Source organism: Balaenoptera acutorostrata, chromosome 9, assembly GCF_949987535.1.
Source record: "Balaenoptera acutorostrata chromosome 9, mBalAcu1.1, whole genome shotgun sequence".
NCBI lineage: Eukaryota > Metazoa > Chordata > Mammalia > Artiodactyla > Balaenopteridae > Balaenoptera > Balaenoptera acutorostrata.
In genome coordinates, this window is record NC_080072.1 from 33,896,376 (window position 1) to 33,918,607 (window position 22,232).

Consider the following 22,232-nt stretch of genomic DNA (forward strand, 5'->3'; position numbering starts at 1 on the left):
GTTTGGCTTGACCCATCCCATGAGCAGGACCCAGATAACGATTTTTACACCAAAATGGCATTACATTTTAATTTGTACTGCTAGCTGTAGTCTGTTTTAAAATTGCAGGTAAGGTCACTGTTCACTTTGAAGTTCACTGGGAACAAGATGTCACCTAATGAAATACAATGTAAACCATATAAAGTATACTTTGCTCTAGATCTTACAACCTATTCCCTCTTGAGATCAGCCTTATTTTTGCCCTTGATCTTCTCCCTACACCAAAACACTTTTCCCACTTCCTTTGCCACATGTTAGTAAAATGCAAAGTCTTTATGAAGATCCTGCTTGTCACAATGTCCTTTATTTATAGCCCACTGAACATTCCAAGTTCATTCCCATCTTAGAGCCTTTACACTTGCTGTTTCTTCTGCCTGCAGAACCCTCTTTCCAAACATCTACATAGGAAACTTCCACTTGAAATGTATGTTTCAGCTCACATATTATCTTCTTCAAAGTCTCTATCACATTTCTTAAATTATGTCCTATGAAGCCCTTGTCATAAATGCATATTATCTTATCATTATATCTATTTCTGTTACAATGTAATTTCTTTGAGGGCCAGTATTTTTTTCTTTTTTTACAATTTTTATTTTATATTAGAGTATAGTTGATTTACAATGTTGTGTTAGTTTCATGTGTACAGCAAAGTGATTCAGTTAGACATATACATGTATCTATTCTTTATCAAATTCCTTTCCCATGTAGGTTATTACACAACATTGAGCAGCGTTCCCTGTGCTATACAGTAGGGCCGGTATTATTTTGGAGAATCACTGGTTTCTAACTCAACAAATATTTGTTAAATGAATAAATAAAGCAAACCCTCCAGAAGATATGTTTTATGTGAGAAAATAATGAAATATTTCTCATTTTATCCTGTATATTATATAACACAAAAAAGTATTATTTTAGACATTAAAATACTACTGCTTATGCTGTATAATATGTAAAGCTTATAAGAAATTTTTGTTTATATGTATGATCTTGAGATGGTGGGAGATTTAGAAGGCAACTTTTTGTGTGTGTCTGTATGTGAGTACTTTTCTCAGAAAAATGCATTTTGGGGGGAACAAGAAGATATATATTGCAAAGACAACAGTGTCCCTAATTTCTCACCTCCTGACAAATAAAAGTTCACAAGGTAATATTCATGCCTACCTTCATTTATTTACATGAAGATGTGAAGTCCTCAGAGAGATCTGGGTGCACCAATGACAGCTGGCTTTGGAAAGATCGTGAAGGACTGTGAATCCAAAGCCTTTCCCCTGACCTTTATTTCACCATGAAATTAGCTCTATGAATCCTATAAAGTCATTCAGCAGTTTTATTTTTTCTGCTCTAGGTGACCTCTATGCCCCTTGTATGTAGGATGAATAGCATGTGTGTTAACTTATGAAGTTATATTACCTTCATCTATCTATTCAATCAATAACTATTTATTATGCTCTTGCTGTGTGCCAGACACACTGTGGCAAGAACAGTTCTTGTTCTTTTACTACTTTGCCCAGGGAGTCTGTGCAGATCACCTAACTTGTGTCATATGTAACACAATGTAATAATGCAAACTGTCCTGGGTGAAATTTTGTGAGGGTCAGATGCAATAGAAACTTTTAACATAAGAATTTGAGAGATAGATAGTTTCCAAACCATAAAGCTGTTTTTTTTTAAATTTTTTTTTTATTAATTTATTAATTTATTTATGGCTGTGTTGGGTCTTTGTTTCTGTGCGAGGGCTTTCTCTAGCTGCGGCGAGCAGGGGCCACTCTTCATCGCGGTGCGCGGGCCTCTCACTATCGCGGCCTCTCCCTTTGCGGAGCACAGGCTCCAGACGCGCAGGCTCAGCAATTGTGGCTCACGGGCTCAGTCGCTCCACGGCATGTGGGATCCTCCCAGACCAGGGCTCGAAGCCGTGTCCCCTGCATTGGCAGGCAGACTCTCAACCACTGCGCGACCAGGGAAGCCCCATAAAGTTGTTTTTACATTCCAGTAGCTGAGGCTAACTATAATTCATAAGATATTGCCAAATAAATAATTGATTGTTTGGAAAACCAAGATTGATTCTTAGATCTTGAGATTATTATTGCTTTTATTGGGAGAGTAAACTGAGATTTCTTTCATGAGAAATATGAAATGAGAACCAAGTTAGAGTGTGAAGATATTGTTTTCATAATATTTATTAAGTATTTAAGGCTATTTGAAGCCCAGATATAAGATTCTTTGGAGCTAGACACCTGAAGAGAATTAAAAAGTCTCATATAAAAATGATGGGGAGAGTTGAAGAGCAATTTCATTAAACTGTAGTTTTTATCCATTTTGAAGTGAGCTAGCATTTCTACCTGACTTTATGATTGCAGTTTACGAGCCTCAAACATACCTTATGTGAGATTTGTTGAAAACAACCTCCAGAAATATGCAATGCTTTTATAGTTCACTGTAGCAAAAGGAGTGACAAGATCCTGAAGGTTAAAGAGAAAAATTATCACAGAGAAGCAGTCTCTCTATGATCTCATTCTCTAATAATAATAATTACTATGCTTACTGAGTGTTTTTCACGTGCCAAGAATTCTCAGTACTTTACTTTTTTTGATGAATATCATTTTCTCATCACCCTTATAAAGTGAATTTTTATTATTATTCCATTTTACAGTGAAGTATAAAGAGTTTGAGCGATTTGAATATGGTCATTCAGTGACAGAGTTATGATCTGAACACAGACAGACTGACTGTGGGGACCTTTATTTAAACACTACAACATATAATCTCTCATCCTGAATCCAGTCTGGCATTGTGAGGGCTAAGCACATAGAGCTCTTGGCAGAAGTGGGGAGGAGGAAGGCATAGGATGGATAAGACAAAGGAGAAAAAATGACATTATCTTCAAGTTCTGTGACTCAGGACAAACTACAATTTGCCCATGAAACGTCATGTGACAAAACCAGTTTTTATAACTCACATGTACTTAAAATACACATATTCACTCTTTGTGTTTCTCTGAACTCCTGGTTCAATGTATAATTATTTCCTAATTTTTGGTGCCCAACAAAATTGTGAGAGATGTGGGACCCAAGATTGTGTATCATAAGTGTTTCCTGTTTCTCGTAGCACCTGGCACACAGTGGTCACACAAAAAGCATTTCAAACCCATATAGTCATTCACTGACTAAATGGATTATTTGAAGTTAAGTAAGGGAAAAAATTTAATGCAAGGAAGAACATTCCAACCATCATAGTTGTTAAAAACTCAGAGTGGGAGAGCCTGCCTCAGAATCTTGGAAATTCAACGTCTTTCTAGAACTTAAAACAGGGATAGCAAAGAAAGGAAAAATAAAAACATGATCTAGGTGAACTTCAGGATTATACATACCTCTGATTGTCTGATTCTACCAATTCTATAAAGAGTCGTTTCCTTTTTAAAAACTAATTGGTATAAACTTCTTTTATAAATTAAAGAAATCTCATAAAGTGGAATCTTGGTAAGATGAATTATATTTGACCTAGTCTACAAAAAAGCAGGCAGGTTTCCCTAAAATTCTTAAATATTATTTTAATTACTTGGATAAATATAAAATGAGACAATCACAAAGGAGCGAAGTTGTTAAAATATCTTATTCATTCAAAAGCCATATTTATCCCAAAGATGTAAACCTTAAGAAGGTTATAATTCACAAAATGTGCTTAGAGTTCCCCTACTGCAACACTTTCTAGATATCCTGTTTGAAATGTTACCTATGCTAGCTATGAAGAGGTTTTGGCCGCACATAAATGAAGAAAATGCCTATGTGCGATCCAAGTCTTAAGGATGTTGTGGTCTTTCACAACCACTGCATAGTGAGAAGGAGGCAACGAGACCTCCAAAATGAATCCACCTTAAATGTTCCATCTCTTCTATTCCGTAGGTTTTAACTGGTGATTAGAAGGCAACCTCCTTTCTTTACAAAGTTGCTAAATGTATACAGATATTATTGCAAAATAAGTTATGAATGTGATCATCTTACTTATTATTCCAAATAAAACGATTGCTAAGTTTTGATCACAAAAATGGAAAGCCCTTGACAGCAGACAGAACCCTTCCTTTTTTTAAAACTGCTTGTTTTGAAAAATATAGGGGCATATAGAGAAAGACATAACAAATATCAGGTAAATAGCAACCTGAATTAAATGTTAAAAAGCATCATTTTAGGGCTTCCCTGGTGGCGCAGTGGTTGAGAATCTGCCTGCTAATGCAGGAGACACGGGTTCGAGCCCTGGTCTGGGAAGATCCCACATGCCACGGAGCAGCTGGGCCCGTGAGCCACAGCTGCTGAGCCTGCGCGTCTGGAGCCTGTGCCCCGCAACGGGAGGGGCCGCGATAGTGAAAGGCCCGCGCACCGCGATGAAGAGCGGTCCCCGCACCGCGATGAAGAGTGGCCCCCACTTGCCGCAACTAGAGAAAGCCCTCGCACGAACCGAAGACCCAGCACAGCCAAAAATAAATAAATAAATAAATAAATAAATAAAATTAAAAAAAAAAAAAAGCATCATTTTAATTATATATATTATATATAATACTTACATAATTATATTAAATACATTTATATGATAATATATGCATATGGATATTTTAATATGCATGTACACATTTATTACATGTAACTAATGTATATATAAAAAACATATGATACAATGTATGTATATAATGCATGAAATATACATATGTGTATGTGTAAATTAAAGACTGTGTCTATACAGCTTTAAAAGGATAGAACATTTGAGAAACAGTGGATATATCTGTAAGCATCCCTAGTGTTATTTCACTCCATCTTTCCCCAAAGGCGATTGCGTCCATGAATTTGATATGAGTATCTTTCTACTTTATTTATGATATGTAATCAAAACAAAATATGTTTCCTGTATTTGAACAATTGTTAAATACTGTACATAATAATTCTGACTTTTTTCATTCCACACTGTATGTTATCGATATATCAATATTGATACAGGTACCTTTATATTTATTAATATTAAATTTTGATTACCATTTGAAAACATGAGTATAGAAAATATATGGATTATATATATTAATTTTAACAGCAAATATTTAAATTATTTCCTTTTATTATTAATACAAACACTGCTGTATTTAATGTCCTTATGCATGTTTCCAAGTACATATGGGTAAGTGAAAATTCTAAGGTACACACTTTTAAAAACTGATTTTAATAATTACACTCCCATTACTAATGTATCAGAATTTGGTATCACCAGACTTTTAAATTTTTATCAATTTGATAGTGTTGAGATGCTATCTCATTGTTTTTATTCACATTTCCACTTTTCTGGTGAGGCTAAGTATTTTTTTAATAAACTATTGAAATATAGCAGATAATGAAAAAATATATGGGTCTTAACTGTACTTTTAAAAATTTATATACATTTTAAAGAAATATTGCTGTATGCATACTGATTTAGGATTGCAATATTCTTCTCCTGGACTGATCCATATGAGACTCTCTTCTTATCACTAAAAAGTCTTTACTTCAAGTCTACTTTTAATGATGTTCACGTTGATACACAAGCTTTCTTTGTATTACTGTATACAGAGTTCATCTTTTTTTCCCTATTCTCCTACTTATAGATCTTCTGTTTCTTTATATTTAAAGGTGTCTTTTGTATGAATCATAAAGTTTTTGTTTAATGTAGTCTTATAATTTTAGCCTTGTACTTGGACTATGTTAACCATATAAAAATTTAATTACTAACATACTTAAGTTGATATCTACCATTTTACTATTCACTTTCTATTTTAGCTCATCTTTTTATATCCAACAATTTGACTATGAAGTGGGTTATCTTTGTGTTTACTCTGATTGTGCATTATTTATATTTTTGAATCTGTGGTTGATATCTTTCAAAGTTATTGAAAATACTTAGCCATTATGTCTACGAATATTGCTCTGTTTGTCACTTCTTCTGGCACAACAATTATATAATTTAGAAATTTTGAAATTGTCTTATACATTTCTTATTCTTTTTCTGCTTACTATCCATTTATTTGTACTTTCTATACATTAGTATAGGTATTTGATATTAATTTTCCTTTCATTTCACTAGTTTTCAGTTCTACTATGTCCAATCATCCATTCTGCTATTAAACACATGAGTTAAATTCTTAATTACATGAATTATATTGTTCTAATTTTAGAATAGCTAGTTGATTTTTTTATAGATTCCAAGTCTAGTGAAAATTTTTGTCTTTTTATCTGTTTTATATTTCTTCTATTGTAATATATGTAATGCTATATACATGCCCATAGAAATATTATGCATATATATGTATATATGTATATAATAGTTGTTACATTTTTGAGTACTTATTTTCTTATTCCAATATCTGAATCAGCTCCAGGTGTACATGTCTTGTTTTCTTTATTTATATTGGTCAGATTGCATTCTCTCTTTACATGTCTAGAAATATTTTTATTACACGCCAAATATTATGTATAAATGAACCAAAAGTTCTCCAGATGATATATAGAGAAGGTTTATTTTTCCATTGTTAGACAGAATGATGGCTAACTCCAATCTAATCAAGAATTAATCTCAGGTGGGGGATGGATTGAATGTTTGTTAAAATGCAGATTACTCTTGGATTGGCCGTGTTGCTACATCATAGACTTCTCATGTGTCTGACTGAGAGCAATGTGGGTGTTTTTCGTCTTCTCAAGTCTGAAATACTATGATTTCATTTTCAGATTTAGAGTTTTCTGTATTAATATTTTCTAGATATATGTTCTAGGAATTAGAGAAAACTACATGGGATTCAATAAATGGTTGCTGAGTGAACAAAGAAATAATTTTAAAATCATTTTACCCTTTTGTTCTGAGTGAACTAAAGAAAAAAGGAATATTTACTTCCCACAGTTTTATATAGTTGATTTAAAAATGAAAGGAGGCATTAAGAAATTTTGCCAAATACTGTAACTATAAAGCAGCAGAACCATAATTCTAAATTTTATGACTAATTCCTTCCTCCACATTATATTTCCCTTTCCATATACCAACTCCTTATTCTCCATGCATGTCTCATATGAAGAGCATTGATAGGCAAAGGTAGGCATCAGATGGGAGTTGTGGTTTATTCTGAGCATGTACAATTGTAACACAATGAGGCATTAACAAAAATAAAATGAAGTAGATGAAATGAGGTAAAAAGAGGCAAAGAAAACCTTTTGAAATTAATGTTGATGATAGTATAACTTTGTGAACTTTAAAAGTGTGACTTTTATGGCATGTGAACTTTATTTCAATAAAGCTGTTATAAAGATGGAATGTCAGCCACTCTTGCATTATCTTTGTACAAACAGAGTTGCTTAAGAGAGCTACTTTCTTCTGTTTATGCTTTTTCCTCCAGAACTTTAAGATTTCCAGAATAAAAAGTGTCAATGACTATTTTCATTTGCTTTACAACTCATTCATACAAAGTTAATACATGACATCTTTGTTGATGCTTTAAAGTATGTTTATTCACTGTATTATAGAGCAAGTGTACCAGTAAGGTGAAAAATAAAGCCATGCAATCACAGAGCCTCAACCTTGAGTAGATTTACAATAGCAGCAAAAACAAGACAAGAATTGGGTTCCAAAGAAAGTATCAAACACTCATGAATTCTATGACCATATTACATGCACAGCATCTGGAACTGCACTGATAAATCAAGAGCAGCAATGAGTACACCTAGCTTCATCTGCTGCAACCAAAGTCTGATGGCTCATGCATGTCAACTTACCCGGTCAAGAGCTGCTTTCTCCAGTTCATTTTTCGCCACAGCTAATTTTCGTTCCAGATCAGTAAGCTGTTGGGCCTGTAAAATGAAAGAGAGGTAAATCTTTTTAGTAAATTCTATAACTTTTCCCCTCCACTTTAAGTATCTGTCATTCATTGCCAAAGAATTAGAAAAACAAAAACAAAAACCTTGTGAAATTCATTTAGAATACAGGTTTAAAATACTCTATTACACACTCATTTGGTTAAGCTGCAGAAAATGTTGTTCTGGATGAATATACACTAAATGTTTCACTGGGTCAAAATGTCTAGTTGCAAAGTTCCAGCTCATGTCCCAGAAAATATTTGTGGTATAAATCCATCAGTCATGTTTCTAGTTGCCATGGACTAAATTTTGTCCTCCCCCCCTAAAACTCATATGTTGAAGCTCTACACCCCTCCCACACACCATGTAACTGTATTTGGGGATAAGGCTTTCAGGGAGGTAATTAAGGTTAAATGAGGTCATAAAGGTGAGGCCCTGATCCCACAGAATTGGTGTCCTTATAAGAAGAGGAAGAGACACCAGAGACCTCTCTCCACCCTCACACAGAGGGAAGATACAGTGAGAAGTCACCATCTGCAAGCCAGAAAGAGCTCTCACTAGAAACTGAATCTGCCAGCACCTTGATCCCAGAACCATGAGAAAATAGATTCTGTTATTTAAGCCACCCATTCTGTTGTATTTTGTTAAGGCACCCTGAGAAGCCTAATACAATAGTATTCACTCTTTTTCTATTTTTATTTTTAAACCAGTATAACTCTATCCTGCCGTATCTCTGTATCTTTGCAAATGTCACAACTGTACTGCTAAAAGAAAAGAGCCTCAGATTTGGAAGATGTGTTTTAAAGTCCTGCCTCCACCAATGCCTAGCTACTGTATATACTACACTTATATACTGACAAAGAGATGCTCTGCAGGCTCACACAGGATCTGCAGAAGGGCCGGCCTCCCCTCATGCCTCAGAGCCTCTCTATACCTCTGGCTTTTGCCAGTCTCCTACATTTAGCCGATGAAAAGAATTTCAATCTGGAAGGAACAGAGGCTCGTTCTGATGGTCTTGTGAGGCAAGGGGATTGAGTTTGCCTGGGAGGAGTCAGCAGAGGGGGCCCATCACTTCTGCAGTGACCAGGACGTCCCCACTCTGGATCTCCATCCTGGGTGTTACAATGCTGTGGGTTTGTAGCAAGGCTGTAGCCAACCACCAAAGTGCCTACTTGTCTTTTGCTCTTTCCTTCTCTCCCTCACAGTCTAGAAAATAGCACCTTGCACCACTGTCCTTGAATAACCTTTTTTTTTTTTTTTTTTTTTTGCCTTATGGTAAGCACCTAGGCAGGAGGAGAAGGTGAGGATATTTTTCTTGATTATGAAAACCTATATCCATTCTTTGTGTCCATGCACAGTTTTCATCCCCTAAATCGATCTGTGCTACTTTCCACACTTGACTCTTGTGGACAATAATTTTCCAGTAGGCAATTGTTGCCCTTAAACAGTAACCTGGGCTTCCCTGGTGGCGCAGTGGTTGAGAATCTGCCTGCTAATGCAGGGGACACGGGTTCGAGCCCTGGCCTGGGAAGATCCCACATGCCACGGAGCGACTGGGCCCGTGAGCCACAACTGCTGAGCCTGCGCGTCTGGAGCCTGTGCCCCGCAACGGGAGGGGCCGCGATAGTGAGAGGCCCGCGCACCGCGATGAAGAGTGGCCCCCGCACCATGATGAAAAAGTGGCCCCCGCTTGCCGCAACTAGAGAAAGCCCTCGCACGAAACGAAGACTCAACACAGCTAAATAAATAAATACAGAAAGAAAGAAAGAAAAAAATAACAAAAAACAGTAACCTAATCATGTACATGAAATATATATGTGCACTTCTAAATATACAATAATGTTTAAAAATAAAATCATTGTGAATGAGGGAGAGGGAGAGAGAGAGAGGACTGATGAAGAGGGTTGTTTCCAATTTGAGGGCACTTCCAAGTGAGTGGACACTCATAAGCTCTGAACCGTGGGCCCCCCTTGGCCTATCTGTCTCTGTCTTTCTGGCCACCTGCCCGCACATCAGGAGGGCTTCAGGACCATAGGCCTCAGTCTCGCATTCCTGGCCCGGGCTTGGGCCACTCTGCTGGCCCTGCATTGCGGCTGCCCTGGGTCCAGCTGCATTCCTCAACCACAGAACACTCAAGACTTCCCTTGTGACAATCCCTGCTACTGAAGGCCCTGCCAGAGCCAGCTTCTGTCCATAGGACTGAGGCCCAAAAGAAGGAAGAAGAGTGGTCCTTCTGTCTGTCCCCAGCTTTTAGGCCGAGGACAGGAGTTAGGGAAGACAGGGAGGGGCAGCGCGTGGGCCTTAGTGGGATAGTGGCCATCCCCACACCCCTGGTGGCTGTAGGCAAGCTCCTGGGAACTCGTGTGGGAGGAGGGCAAGAATGCCAGCACCAGCCTCAGTGCCAATCAACATTCTCGGTCACCAGCTGGAAGGGAGTTAGTGCTGCCCCGAAATCGCCTATGTCTTGAATACCTTTCTACCCCCACAAAGCATCTCATGATATCTTCATCCTCAGGGTCCTTTAGGTGGGCAGCCTCTCTCCTCAAGATGCTGTCATTCATTATCTGCAGTCCAGAGGGCGGGGTCTGCATAGTTACAAGTCCTCCTGCCTCCATCCCTCTCCCTCCTTGTGTGGGTTTCAGCCTAAATCCTGTCATCCACACCAAGGGACTCCCACTAAACGATGACTTCAGGGTGTGCAGCCATCCAGGAAGCCTGTATCAGGACAGGTTGAATGAATTCCAACAGAAATAGCAAATATGCCTTTGAAAGCTCATTGCCATTAGTTCCCAGGATTTCAAGTATTTACCTCTTCTAAGAACTCATTGAACTTGGTAAAATCTAGCCAAGAGATCTTGGGATACAAAAGGTTACAAAAACAGTAAGAAAAGTAATCACAGGAATTGCAGATTTGGACTCATATTATCATACTTTGGTCTTAGCTTTGAAAGGATCAGCTACTGGATTAAATCATATATTGTATTTATAAAATTACAGAAAATAAAAACAGGTCTGTGGGTTTTAAAGCATCAGAAAACCTATGAAAGACAGGAGAGTTTACCGGATTATGAATTTTGTCTGTTTTAAGTCATTTATGTGCTTTGTCAATTTAATTCCCATGAAAAAAAGGGTAGGGTTATTTCAGGGGAGGTAGTCGTGAATCTAGAGTAGCTTTCACTCACATCCAGTCTTTGAAAAGTATCTATAAAGTGATTAGTTTTGTTCAGACTAAGAAGGAAACATCATCTGTGTACATAGGTTGAAAATACACATGAGGCAGCAAGCATGTAAAGTGAAAATCACCATATGAGACTCTAACTGCTAAGCTGAGAGTGTGTGTAAGCTGCAATGGAGAACAGAGGAGGCCTGAGAAGTCAGAGTATTCTTCCTAATAAGAATAACACCAAAAAAACCTAACATTTAATCTTTATGTAAGTATATTTTCTCATTTGAGATTTATAACATGAGAGGCTAGAGTCCATATAATAATTTTTAATTTACTCAAAAAATTGGGAAGCTCCACAGCTCCAAGTTTTTATAGACCACAAAACACTGGAGCCTGGCTTGGCTTTGCCGTCCGGTCTATCAATTCTGGAGCTGTTCCTTGCTCTTTTTCTCAAGGATCCACCTTAAATTGGGCTAGATTATGAAGGATGAGATCAATGCTGTATTTAATGCAAAAACTGTCTTTTTTTCCTAAGAAACCTAAATGTATAGTCGTAGCATGAAGCAAACAGAAAGGACATAATGTAGACAGTTATAAATTTTATCTGAAATTTTAATGAACCATTTTACAAAGTTTTGGCAAATGCATACATCTGCAAGGTTCTAATTCATTATTTATACATTAGGTGTGTAATTCAATATTTCTGAAAACTCACTGGGACAAGGATTATCTTAATCCTTTTCTACTTCCTTCCCTCTAGGTGAGAATATCCAGGTATCTTCTTTCTAATTTTCTGGTGAATTTCCCCGAGATTCGTAGAATATGAAAATATTTATACCTAAAAAGGACCTGAAACGAGTTTAACACTAAATGTATTAGAATATTAAACATAAATTAAACACATGAGATCTACGGAAAGCATATATGTCTTGTGAATGGGATGTGAAGGTAGATTATGGGTAGCGACAGAAGAAGGCACTGATGATGGGGCCATGAAGTTCTATGCATTTGTCTTGACTGTGCTGCAAATTTGTTCCAAGACTTCTGGCAGCCAGGTATTAAAAAAAAAAAAAAAAATTGTTGGCTCCAAAACTGTCATCACCAAAGAGAGTAAACACACCAGAGACACACATGGGGCAGGGTTTTTCCAAGCAACAGGTTCTAATATAAAATTATAACAAACGGATTTTATAATTCAACTTGGAGAATCAATTTGTTTTTAAGGAGCCAAGAAAATGTGGCACAAAATCACAGTTCATTTTAAACTAATTATAACACCTAGGCTACACTGATGTGTGTGTGTGTGTGTTTTTCCACCGAGACACAGAAAGCAGTAGGAGCAAGTCAAAATATTGGTTTTCCCAGAAAGAGAAAGACAAATGCCATATGATATCACTTATATGTGGAGACTAAAACATGACACAGATGAACTTATCTACGAAACAGAAACAGACTATGACATAGAAAACAGATTCGTGGTTGCCAAGGGGGAAGATGGATGGGGGGAGGGATGGATTGGGAGTTTAGAGTTAGCAAATGCAAATTATTACATAGAGAATAGATAAACAACAAGGTCCTACTGTATAGCACAGGGAACTATCATCAATATCCTGTGATAAACCATAATGGAAAAGAATATGAAAAATAATATATATATATATGTATAACTGAATCACTTTGCTGTACAGCAGAAATTAACACAACATTGTAAATGAACTATACTTGAATAAAATAAATTTTAAAAAAAGAAAAAAAGAAAAATATTGACTTTCCTCTTAGGATATGCACAATAATTCTTCTCTTTCTCACACACTTTATAAGATTGATTGAAATACAATTGGCTGATAAATAGCTTAGATGCCAAGATAAAGAAATTAAACCTTCTTTTTTGTCACCATTGAGTCTTACCAATTAGCAATGCCTTAGACATAATGAGTCAACAACATTTAAAGAATTAAATCCCTGACTATATTGTGTTAAATTGAGAAGAGATGAGGGACAGTACAGACTTTTGAATGCTAATTAAGGTCTCAGCTCTTTAATCTTCTGATAAAACATAGGAAGAAGAAGCACCATAGGGGTATCAGCATAATGATGTCCAGCCACACTCTTCTCTGGCATGGGCTTCTTGCTCGGAAAGACTAACCTGGACATGGTCCCAGCTAGGGCCAGATCAGGGTGTTTATACAGACTCTGAATATGGAATTCAGAACAGAGCCATCTCCTAGTGTTTTAGCCACTATGGAGTTATAATAAGCAATCTTACAAGACTACTGTGACTCATTTGTTGAGGATATAACTCAGTAGAGAACTAGATTGGGAGGGGGGTCATTGAGGGGCCTGGAAGTAACAGCCAACATTACAATAAGCTTTTAGGTGGCATCAGCAAAACAAGGTCAGAAATCTTTACAAGTTTTCTAACAATATGTTTGCTACTTTGTTATTAATAAGATGATACTTGCTGTACATTTTGGTACCAATAAGAAACCTCAATCAAGCTTGTTGCAGCAAATTTTGCAGAAATAGGGATAGTGAGTACAAGAGAAGTTCCATTGGAGTGTGGGAAGAAAACATTAGAAATTCTAAATTTTAATTTAGATTTTAAAAATGTAAAATAGGTGGCATTATAAAACACTCTATAGTCTACATTTTTATTCTAAAATATTCCGTGGTTGTTCTAATATAAAAATATTAGAACTTATTTTTACGTATTTTCTAAGTTTCACCACTGCTTTCCTTTCATTTTATGTTTATAATGTACATAATATAGAAGTAAAATAATAAGATGATAATAAAAGATAACAACAACAGCCTGAACTTGTGAGATGTATATATATTCCTCATAACAACTCTATTTGGTACATAGTATGTCTTTCATCCTTTTTAAATGAGGAAGCTGAGACACAGATTTATTAAATATCTTGCTCAAGGTCACACAGCTGGGGAATGACAGATCTGGAACTCAACCCTAGGCAGTTTGGATCCAAAGCTGGTCCTCCTAACCACTAAAGATGTGAGTGTATATAATTTATAACCAGTACATATACATATATCGAATGATATGTGCTTAAAATTTATTAATATGCTTTATGGTTAGAAATGTTTGGAGAACACTTAGAAGATTGATGGAATTTTGTGTGTTTAAGATTATTCATCCAATGAGGATAACAAATTCATAACAGAGATGTTTTCAAATACTCAGTAGGGTGTACTAGGTATTTGGTGAAAGGATGATAATAGGATTGCTTTTTTTAAATGCATGATTCAATGCATCTGTTAGTATTTATGAAGCACATGCTCCCTGATCGGCAGCACTAACCTAGAAGCTGTGGATAATACTCAAGAGATAACACAGAACAAAACACTACCACCGTCATCTCTACGTTCCACTTTACCACTGAGTAAAGGAGGCAGAAAGTCAAAAACTCCTGCCTGCTTCTACTCACTCTCATAAAAGTATAAAGTTGTAGCACCAAGATTATATTTGGCCATCGGAATGTTTGATGCAGCACCTGTTCATTTCAACATTAATAACTTGGTTATAATTCTGAGAGACTTGGAATTGAATGACTAATATATGTAAAAGGAATAAAGACCTCAAATTGCACAGGAATAGCTTACATAACGTCTGGTTATAAGTGCTATTAAAAGTCAATGTTAATATGTAAAAATTATAAAGTTCAGCAAGGCTTTTCATTGGGAAATAAGAGCAGATATACATATTTTTTCTCAAAGTTAAATTCTTATAAGTATCTTATTGCCATTATGTGTATGTGTACATGCATTGTAGTGATTATGGTCACTAAAGAAAACTTATCATGAATAATTTTTTATTATGTTCTCGATATCGATTCCCTTTCTCCCCTCAAAAATGCCTAGACTTTGGAGGCATTGGAGTGCTTCACACTCTTTCTAAGCCATATTATTTTAGGAGACATTATCTCAACACTCAGTTCCAGAGATGAGGATGCAATTTCTTAAAGCAATTACTCTGTATCAACTCCCTAGCCAAACGATTGTATTGGGTTTGGACATCTAATTAATGTCAGGTCAGAGACAAGAAGATATTTACTGGTGGCTTCTGCAATGAAAGCTGCCTCTCTTCATCCGAGTGAATAAAAAGTATATTCTCTTTTTCTTGGTAGTATAGTATGAGGATGTTTAAGTCTAAGCTCGAATCGGCATTATTTATAAAATAAAAGAGGACAACATGAGGTTAAACTTGTCCTATAGACGAAAGCAAAGCATATAAAATAGATAGGATAGGATCTGGTGACTTAGAAAACTTCACAGTCAAACCACACCTGAATTGGTAAAGTAGCAGGATACAAAATTAATGCACAGAAATCTCTTGCATTTCTATACACTAATGACAAAAAATCTGAAAGTGAAATTAAGAAAACACTCCCATTTACCATTGCAACAAAAAGAATAAAATATCTAGGAATAAACCTACCTAAGGAGACAAAAGACCTGTATGCAGAAAATTATACGACACTGATGAAAAAATTAAAGATGATACAAATAGATGGAGAGATATACCATGTTCCTGGATTGGAAGAATCAACATTGTGAAAATGACTCTACTACCCAAAGCAATCTACAGATTCAATGCAATCCCTATCAAACTACCACTGGCATTTTTCACAGAACTAGAACAAAAAATTTCACAATTTGTATGGAAACACAAAAGACCCCGAATAGCCAAAGCAATCTTGAGAACGAAAAATGGAGCTGGGGGAATCAGGCTCCCTGACTTCAGACTATATTACAAAGCTTCAGTAATCAAGACAGTTTGGTACTGGCACAAAAACAGAAATATAGATCAATGGAACAGGATAGAAAGCCCAGAGATAAACCCACACACATATGGTCAACTTATCTTTGATAAAGGAGGCAAGCATATACAGTGGAGAAAAGACAGCCTCTTCAATAAGTGGTGCTGGGAAAATTGGACAGGAACATGTAAAAGTATGAAATTAGAACACTCCCTGACACCATGCACAAAAATAAACTCAAAATGGATTAAAGACCTAAGTGTAAGGGCAGACACTATCAAACTCTTAGAGGAAAACATAGGCAGAACACTCTATGACATACATCACAGCAAGATTCTTTTTGACCCAGCTCCCAGAGAAATGGAAATAAGAACACAAATAAACAAATGGGACCTAATGAAACTTAAAAGCTTTTGCACAGCAAAGGAAACCATAAACAAGACCAAAAGACAACCTTCAGAATGGGAGAAAATATTTGCAAATGAAGCAACTGACAAAGGATTAATCGCCAAGATTTACAAGCAGCTCATGCAGCTCAATAACAAAAAAACGAACAACCCAATCCAAAAATGGGCAGAAGATCTAAACAGACATTTCTCCAAAGAAGATATACAGATGGCCTACAGACACATGAAAGAATGCTCAACATCATTAATCATTAGAGAAATGCAAATCAAAACTACAATGAGATATCATCTCACACCGGTCAGAATGGCCATCATCAAAAAATCTAGAAACAATAAATGCTGGAGAGGGTGTGGAGGAAAGGGAACACTCTTGCACTGTTGGTGGGAATGTAAATTGATACAGCCACTATGGAGAACAGTATGGAGGTTCCTGAAAAAACTACAAATAGAACTACCATACGACCCAGCAATCCCACTACTGGGCATATACCCTGAGAAAACCATAGGTCAAAAAGAGTCATGTACCAAAATGTTCATTGCAGCTCTATTTACAATAGCCAGGACATGGAAGCAACCTAAATGTCCATCGACAGATGAATGGATAAAGAAGATGTGGCACATATATACAATGGAATATTACTCAGCCATCAAAAGAAATGAAATGGAGGTATTTGTAATGAGGTGGATGGAGTTAGAGTCTGTCATACAGAGTGAAGTAAGTCAGAAAGAGAAAAACAAATACAGTATGCTAACACATATATACGGAATCTAAGGGGAAAAAAAAAAAAAAGGCCATGAAGAACCTAGTGGCAAGACGGGAATAAAGACACAGACCTACTAGAGAATGGACTTGAGGCTATGGGGAGGGGGTGGGTGAGATGTGACAGGGTAAGAGAGTGTCATGGACATATATACACTACCAAATGTAAAATAGGTAACTAGTGGGAAGCAGCCGCATAGCACAGGGAGATCAGCTCGGTGCTTTGTGACCACCTAGAGGGGTGGGATGGGGAGGGTGGGAGGGAGGGAGATGCAAGAGGGAAGAGAAATGGGAACATATTGTATATGTATAACTGATTCACTTTGTTATAAAGCAGAAGCTAACACACCATTGTAAGGCAATTATACTTCAATAAAGATGTTTAAAAAAAAAAAAACACACCTGAAGTCAAATGAATTTGTATTTTTGTATTTTTGGTTATTGTGAGTAAATAAAATTCGTTTTCATTGATTAAATTATTGTTAGATATTTATATTTTTGTTATTTAAGAATAAAAAGATTCAAGATTCTTGACATGACACAGTAACTGGTTTTGGCCTAGTCCTCCTCTCGTAAACAATTATGAGCTAATAATGCCTAGCTGTGAACCTTGAAATATTGGAACCTCACTAGGTAAGACTCATGACTACTCCAGCTTTCTACCTGAGGACAATTTCCTGACCTAAGTGCAAAGAGCTGTGGTCCAAGCAGATGACTGTAGTTGGACTGAACTGTGGAGACAGAGATCAGAGTTTGGGGCAGATTAAATGGCTGGGGTATATGGGGCAGAGCAGCAGAGAAAAGTTAGGTGAGCAGGGCAGGGCCTCCAAAAGTCAGGTTGTTGGGGGATGTTCCTGCAAGTCCTTGACTGAGAGTTGGACTGCACATACATAAAGCAATACATTACACAAGGCTAATCACAAAGAAACTGTTATATGACTCACAGCAGAACAGAAACCCTAGAGGTTGAGCACTGCAAAAGGATGCTAGCATTCTACAGACATTCATAAACGTTATCAACACCACAGGCATCAAAGCGACAGCCTTTAGGTTAATAGCCTTGCACAAGAGCAGTGGTTGGCAAACTACAGCCCAAATTCCAAATCTGGCCTACTGCCCTTTTTTTTTTTTTAACGTGTGCATTTTTTTAAAAATAATTAATTAATTATTTTTTTGGGCTGGGTTGGGTCTTTGTTGTTGCGCATGGGCTTTCTCTAGTTGCGTCAAGTGGGGGCTACTCTTCGTTGCGGTGTGTGGGCTTCTCATTGCGGTGGCTTCTCTTGTTGCGGAGCACGGGCTCTAGGCACACGGGCTTCAGTACTTGTGGCACGCAGGCTTGGTAGTTGTGGCTTGCAGGCTCTAGAGCACAGGCTCAGTAGTTGTGGTGCACGGGCTTAGTTGCTCTGAAGCATGTGGGGTCTTCCCGGACCAGGACTTGAAGCTGTGTCCCCTGCATTGGCAGGCAGAGTCTTAACCACTAAGCCACCAGGGAAGTCCCTGCCTGTTTTCATAAATAGAATTTTATTGGAACACAGCCACCTTTATTTATTTATGTATTGTCTAGTTTTTGTGCTACCATGGTGGAATTGAGTAGTTGCAATAGAAACCATATAAGTTTGCAAAGACTAAAATATTTACTGTGTGATAATTTACAGAAAAAGTTTGCTGAGTCTTGCCCTAGTATAAAGTCCACTTTTAGGCTTGCCTTAAGAAAGTCTAAATCAAAACCTAGATACAATTCTGGGAGGTGAGGCTGGGGGAAGATTTTTGGAGATTTAGCTCAGTCAGGTGAGAGAAGCTTAAGGTTTATCATGGACTTTTCACATATCTGCACTGACAAAATATAAAGTCAACTCTACATCAAGGTAAATATCAGTGTTTAACTGTATTATTGGACAAAAATTAATTATCTTCTTCTGAAGATAAAATCCAGAATATCTGTAATATATAAGTGACAGTGTCTAGCACAAAATAAAATCTTACCGGTATGCAAAGAAATGAAATGTATGACCCAAAGGTAAAAGAGTAGACAATGGTAGCCAATATCTAGATGGCTCATATGTTGGATATAATACTGTAAGGCAACTATTAAAAATACTATCAAAAAATTAAAGGTAACATGTTCTTAATTAGTGACGAGATAGGTAATTTTAGCAGAAAAACTGTATTATAAAAAAGCACCAGGGCTTCCCTGGTGGTGCAGTGGTTAAGAATACGCCTGCCAATGCAGGGAACATGGGTTCAAGTCCTGGTCTGGGAAGATCCCACATGCCGCGAAGCAACTAAGCCCATGCTTCACAACTACTGAGCCTCCACTCTAGAGCCCGTGAGCCACAACTACTGAAGCCTGCGCACCTAGAGCCCGTGCTCCACAACAAGAGAAGCCACCGCAATGAGAAGCCCGCGCACCACAACGAAGAGTAGCCCCGCTCGCCACAACTAGAGAAAGCCCACGTGCAGCAACAAAGGCCCAATGCAGCCAAAAATAAATAAAATAAGTAAATTTTAAAAAAAAAGAACCAAATGGAAATTCTAGAAAGAAAAATTTCACTGGATAGACTTATCAAAAAAATGCAGATGAGAGAAGAAAGAGCTACTAAATATGAAATGATAGCAACAGAAATTATTCATTCTGAAAAGCTGCAAGGAAAAAAAGCTTGAAAAAACATGAATGGTGGGGGTCTCAGAGATCTTTAGAACAATATTAAAAACACTAACATGTGTATTGGAATAATGGAAGAAGAGTGTGAAAAAAATGGAAAAAAACATTTAAAATTATTAGAAAAATTTAATGAAAGATGTGAAAAACCTGTATGTTGTAAATTATGCAACATTACTGGCAGAAATGGTAGAAATTCTAAATTAGTGGAAAGATATACCATGTCTATGAATTGAAACATTAAATCCTGTTGAACTGAAATAGTCAATATTCTTGTGATACCTGTTCTCCCCATATTAATCTATAGATAAAATGCAAACCAGGTTAGCATTCCCGTAGGATTTCTTTTTTTTTCTGTAAATTTACTAAACTGTCCCTAAAACTTGTATCTAAAATAATATTTTAAAAAACACTGGAGTGTAGGACTTAACGCTGATTTCAAGACTAACTCTGAAGCTACATTAATAAGGACAGTGTAGCATTAGCACAAAAATAGACATATACTGAAATAAATTATAAGAGAATCCAGAAATCTACTCAAATATAGTCAATTGAAAACATACATAGCCATTTGACTTTTGAAAAAGATAAAAATATAAATAACTCAATGTGTAAAAAATAATAACTTCAATAAATGGTGATAAAGGAATTGAAGATTATGTATATGTGTGTGTAAAATCAAACTTGACCCTTTTTTTAAAATTTATTTTACTCGAGTATAGTTGATTTACAATGTTGTGTTAATTTCTTTTTTTTTTTCTTTTTGGCAGCACCACACAGCATGCCGAATCCTAGTTCCCCGACCAGGTATGGAACCCGTGCTCCCTGCATTGGAAGGGTGTAGTCTTAACCACTGGACCTCTAGGGAAGTCCCAAACTTGACCTTTTCTTTACACCATTCACAAGTGCTAATTTAAAATGAACCATAGACCTAAATGTAAAAGATAAAAGTATAGAACTTCTGGAAGATAATTTTTATGACCTTGAGATAGGCAAATTTTTCTTAGATAAGACTAAAAAAATCCAAACATAAAAGAAAAAATTGATGAATTAGACTTTATCAATTTAAACATTTTGCTCTTCAATACAGACTGTTAAGAGAATAAAAACTCAAGTCATAACTGAGAGAAAGTATTTTCAAAATATATATCAGACAGAGAAACTGAACCCAAGGTATATAAATGAAACAAACTAAATTATAAGAGTATGAACAGCCAATTTTTTACAAAGCATCAAAGAATTGAATAAGTTGATATACAAATGACAAATAAGCTTATGAGAACATGTTCAACATCATTAATTATCAAGCAAAGCAATTAAAACCACAATAAAATGCCATTTCCTTCACTAGAAAACTTAAGCATAATATTTTGGCTAATCACTAAAACTCTCTAAAAAATTATTCCATAAGAGATTAATGATCTCTGAGTCAGAGTTGTGGCATGACCTTTGCCACTAACTGTTTGATCTCAGATTCCCTGTATAAAATAAGAATTTTGGAGTAGACTACTTTTAATGTCTTTTCAAGATGATGGAATTTGATTCCTTGGGTGCTTTCCAGTTAATGTACTACAGTAGACAAAATAACATCTGATTATATTTCCTAACTTTTACAAAATGAGCCATTTTCAATATTCTACATACATTTTGTGTTGCTCCTTTCTTAAATTTGATTCCTAAATATCTTTTCAAATTGGTAGGTGTAATTCAACATATGTAAAATTATGGTACTATTACATTAAAGATTTCAGTAAGTGTAAAGACACCTGCTAAATATTATAATCTATGTTTTTTCTCAAATTGCTTTTAAATTTTATAATCTCATGTTTTATCTTTCACTCAGAAATTATTATTTCAAAAACCTTTTGGAATTCATTCAGCCTTTATGTGGGTTATTGAACAATGAACATGTTGTTTTCAATAGTTAGCAAATTTTATCAGTATCCTTTATTTGTGGGCAGAGATATTCCAAAAAAACTTTGATGTGAATCAACAAAGTTGACAGCTTGCCTCCTCAGAAATTTGAATGCAGGTCTGAGGATAATGCTGAAGAAATGAAGCGTTCAGCAGAAAACGAGTCCTTTAAAATTTACTTTTATGCCAGATGAATTTCACAGATAACTCACTATGCCATTCATATTACTAAAAAATAAACTTCTTAAATATACAATGGAACTAGTATTATGCATATAGAATTGGTATCAAAGAAAGATAGAGGAAAAGATGGAGGCAGAGAGGAGTGATTTTCTACCCATTCACTATTTTCTATCACTGATTAGACACTTGCCATAGACAAATCATCTTTAATGCCCAAATATCTTCTTATAGATTCTTGTTTCTTATATTAGTCTTGGGAAGCATGATAAGACTTTCTAGCTACTTTCTTGATACTTCATTTAGCTTTTTAGACCTTAACTAACAGGTCCTAAACTCTAAACTACATATCTAGAAGTTCTAAAACATGGTGAAACATATCTGGAAGTTTTATTCACCATGGCTGTCATTAAAAATAAAAACATTTGCCTTCATGAAAGAAGGATGTCAGATGCTTCCTTTCATAATGTTCATTGAGG

At 36.2% G+C, this 22,232-nt stretch overlaps 1 protein-coding gene across 2 annotated transcripts in view; it reads right to left on the reverse strand.

The window, feature by feature from the left end:
* The window catches only part of LUZP2 (leucine zipper protein 2), a 414,349-nt gene that overhangs the window by 56,126 nt on the left and 335,991 nt on the right, over nt 1–22,232 (reverse strand). For both annotated transcript variants that reach the window (XM_028164749.2, XM_007174800.3), the window contains exon 8: nt 7,809–7,883. In XM_028164749.2, the coding sequence (XP_028020550.1) occupies nt 7,809–7,883 (75 nt within the window). The remainder of the gene's footprint in view (nt 1–7,808; nt 7,884–22,232) is intronic.